Source organism: Alligator sinensis, unplaced genomic scaffold (genome assembly GCF_000455745.1).
Source record: "Alligator sinensis unplaced genomic scaffold, ASM45574v1 scaffold974_2, whole genome shotgun sequence".
NCBI classification, from domain to species: Eukaryota; Metazoa; Chordata; order Crocodylia; family Alligatoridae; genus Alligator; species Alligator sinensis.
The window spans coordinates 321,940-326,120 of NW_005842369.1; the positions used below are offsets into that span (position 1 = coordinate 321,940).

The window sequence follows — 4,181 nt, forward strand, 5'->3', positions numbered from 1 at the left end:
GTGCCCGGTGCCCCACCCTGCAGATGCTTGCAGCCCACATGGGGTTGCCTGTGCCCGCTCTGGACAGCCCCATGCGGGCTGCGAGCGCCTGCAGTGTGGGGCACCGGGCATGGGAGGGGATACTTCCCCCCTGAGCTCAGCTTTTCCCTGGGCTCCTTTCCTGCATGGAAAAAGCGACTCCTCACCCACCCCATGGCCGGCACCCTGCGCTGCAGGCGCTCGCAACCCACGCGGGGCTGTCTGGAGCAGGCACAAGCAGCCCCAGGCCGGCTGCGAGCAGCTGCAGCATGGGGCACCGGGCATGGGGCAGGTGAGGGGCTGCTTTCTCCGCCCCCCACGCTCAGCACCAGCTTGTAACCCAGCCCCACTGCCAGGCTGCAAGTGGGGCGGGGTACAAGCTGGTGCTGAGTGCAGGGAAAAGCGGCCCCTCACCCGCCCCATGGCCAGTGCCCTGCGCTGCAGCCCACATGAGGCTGCCTGTGCCTGCTCCAGTGAGCGCCGCATGGGCTGCAAGCACCTACAGCAGGGAGCGTCAGCCATGGGGTGGGCGAGGGGCTGCTTTTCCCCGTACTCAGCACCAGCTTCCTCCCTGCCAGCAAGCAGGGTCGGGGTTGTGTGCTGCCCCCCGCCTGTACCACGGGGCTGGGGGGCACTGGGTGTGACCGGTTGGGGAGCCAGTGGGAGCACAGGGCCTGCACCAGTGTCCTGGGACCAGTGCCGGTGAGGCCCAGAGCAGGGTAGCAGGAGTGCAGGGTCCCAGCAAGCAGGGGCCTTACCTGGTTCCAAAGACCCCTGCCAGCCTGCGCCCCACTCGGCCCCACTGATGCTGGCCCTGGGACATTGGTCCCAAGACATTGGCCCAAGATGGTGACCAAGGGGTGGGGCACCTGTCAAGAGGCGGGGCTACCCATGCGGCCCTAGACAGCCTGCCAAAACTGGGTAAGTGGCCCTCTGCCCAAAATAATTGCCCGCCCCTGTGCTATATAAACACTTTATAACATATTGTTCAAGCATTAACAGAAGACGCATTTAAGTGTGAGATGGTTAGATGGCATTTGAGTTAATAGCCCACTTTTGGTCCTTGTCCACTATTCATAAAAAGAATATCAGGGGATATAGCTATACCACTTTGTACTGCTGCAGTGAGGCATATGCATCTGTTCCGCATGTGCTATCTTTTAAAATATAACTAATATTGATGTTGTGATCTGAAAGAGTTTATTGGCATGTACCCCAGAAATACGATTGCTGCTTAAATTTAGCTAGGATTTAAACACCAGGGAAAGGGGAGGGCTGTCCAAGTTCTTAACGTTGGCAAAAGTTAGAGGGCATAAACTGACCTTTAAATAAAATTAGGCTGGAAATTAAAAGAATGTATCTAACTATCAGAGTGGTGAGCTCTGCAATAAGTTTTAAATAAGGCCCCCTCTATACGTTCACGAAGAGGTGCCATCTAATGTGCAATCCACATGAATGTGCATACATGGCAGGAAGTGCAATTGTGGGATCATGCATTAGATCCCACTGAGTCTTATTGCTGGTGCAGGGGCTCCCCCTACACTGGCAAGAAGCAAACTCCTGAAGCTGAGAGCCCTCTCAGCTGAAAGGGCTTCCAGTCATGGGGGCACCCCATGCACCCCTACAGCTAGGAGACAAAGCTGGTGTGATCTTCCAACCCTGTGGGTGCTGAAATCCCTGGGGCTGGGAGATTGCAACTTCAACCAATGGCTGCTGGGAGGATCCCAGCACTGGGAGGCATGCTGCAGGGACCCATCCACAGCTGAGAGCTGCAGCTGGGACCCAGAGTCCACAGCTGCTGCAGCTGAAAATCCCCAGTTGCAGGACTCTTGGCCCCTGCTGAGCATAGTGCACCCTAGCTGAAGGGAGACCCTGCTACACATGCAAATTAAAGCTCAACAGCAACCAGCTCTAAAGTTAGTACACATTTTCAAGGTCTAACTTTATCATTTGTTGGAGCTGTTTATGGTGTGATAGCTACTTTGCACATTCAGCTGGTCTGAAGGTAATTGTGCAATACACCAATTAATTGTGTGATACCTATAATGTGTAGAGTGGGCCCAAGAGTAATGGGACAAAAAAAAATCCCAAATACTTTTAAGCGGAGACTTGATCAGCTTGTCAAAGGGATGATATGACAAGATTGCCTGCAATTACAGGAGACTAGGCTCATCGATTCAGGAGATCCCCTCCAGTCACAACTTTCCCAGCTTTGTAAATACAACATCTCTGAACACTATGTTTTACAAAAGCACAATGAAGACTGAAGAGTTAGTCTGCTAGAACACCTGTTGGGAATGAGCAGATATAAGAGCTTATCAGTCCCATTTGAGGGAGAATGTTGAGCTCTGTAAGTAAATCCTATTTGAGAACAAAATAATTTTGATGTAACACAAAATATCTCAACTGGTAACAGCAATCTAAACCAGGCACCGCTAACAGAAAGTCTGTGTGCTAGTCTATGTGCTAGAAACAATTTGTGAAGATTTATTGCTTGGATTTCTCTGAGCTCTTGCATTCCTGTCAGCAAAACAAGATTGAAATGGCTTCAAAGACTCTGATCATTTTCCCTCACCAAAACCACTTGAGGCTTATGACTGTTGCTCCAGAGAACTGGAAAAGATGGGTAAAGTATGTGCAGTTTTTCCTGGCATGTTTTGTTGGCAGCAGCAAAGGATAAATTCAAAGAACTAAGCATTCTTCTTAGAATTAATACACACCACTGCCTTAAGCCCTCCTTCAGAAACCTTGGAAAACTAAACACTTTCCCGGGGCATTCTTAATAGGTAATGTTTCCCCTCCCACAAGGAACAAGTGTATGTATAAACATAGACAACCCCATAAGATAAAAAGGAACCCAGCATTCATTTGGGAAAGAATAGCAGAACTAACCAACAGCCAAATGTTTCTGCCAATAGTAAGACATCATTTACCCCATATTGTTCTGAGTAATGCTGCTGTTTCTCCCTTTGTCCATGAATGTCCTTCAAGCACCTCACTCCCTACTCCTTACCATCTAGTGCATCCCACGCAGTTTGTGGCCACTTGCTACTGCAGGTATCCTTGCTGTCTGCTCCTTGCAGGTATCCTTACTCCCCTTACTCCATTCCAGCTGGGCTGCACATGAGCTGGGCTTAGTTCAGGGTGGCAATCGGTGCGTGGGTGGGTTTCCCTTCTGCATCCCAGCTTCTGGGATGGCTGGGAATACTATTAGGGAACATACTCAAGCAGGTCCATCTTGAGTCCTCTGGCAGGGGAAATGCTTCTTTGAAGAGAGACTACCATGCCACTTCTGCCTTTTCCCTTACGATGCTGTCACTTCAATCCTAGTTTAAACTATAATAATTAAAATTCTGGAGATACTGGGCAGCATCTATTCCAGGTTCTTACTGAAGTTCCTTCATTGTTGTTACTCTGAGGAGCTTGAAAGGGGCCAGGAAGCAGTCAGATATATGTTGATCAGACTTTCTGCTACCTGAGATTCACTCTTCATAGGAACACATTTCCTCTTTCTCATTAGTAAGATGGGATGGTTGAGGATAGGTTATTGTGAGCTCTTGCTCAGAACATTTTAGGTATAGTTCCATTGCCCTTGAGTCACACAACAACAGCCAAAACTTAAATGAACTATAATAAAAACCAACAAGTTACCCACTATGCAAAAGTGGTCATCACTGATGAAAGTCAAGTCTGGCTTATTCTTCCTCTTCTTTTAATTAATCAATAGATGGCAGCAGAGAAATCGTTTCTCTCATCTACAGAGCACATAACCACTACAGCATACCAAGTATTAAGGGGAGGAAGGGGAAGCTCCTTATAAATTGTAAGAACATGATTTTTTCTCACTCAAGTTAACCTCTTTCTAAAGGTTACAGAGTCTATAAGCTTACTTCATAGCTCCTCTATTCTTGGTTTTTTAATTTAGAAAAACAAACAAACAAACTCCTTGAATGCAGGTTAATTTTCAACTGTCCTAAAAATGTCAAAAGATATTTTACTTAAGCAGGGATGCTTACCAGGAGGAAAAAATTCCCACACGCCTCACGCGGGCTGCAGGTGGCTGCAGCGCAAGGCGCTGGCCATGGGGCGGGCGAGGGGCCGCTTTTCCCCGCACCCAGCCCCAGCTTCTAACCCACCCCCACTGCCAGCCTGGCAGTGGGGGT

General features: G+C 49.1%; 1 protein-coding gene across 1 annotated transcript in view; it reads right to left on the reverse strand.

Moving 5' to 3' along the window:
* RGS22 (regulator of G protein signaling 22) overlaps positions 1 to 4,181 on the reverse strand; it is a 106,316-nt gene that overhangs the window by 101,699 nt on the left and 436 nt on the right. The window contains exon 2 of the mRNA XM_025210727.1: positions 4,035 to 4,058. Within this exon, the coding sequence (XP_025066512.1) occupies positions 4,035 to 4,058 (24 nt within the window). The remainder of the gene's footprint in view (positions 1 to 4,034; positions 4,059 to 4,181) is intronic.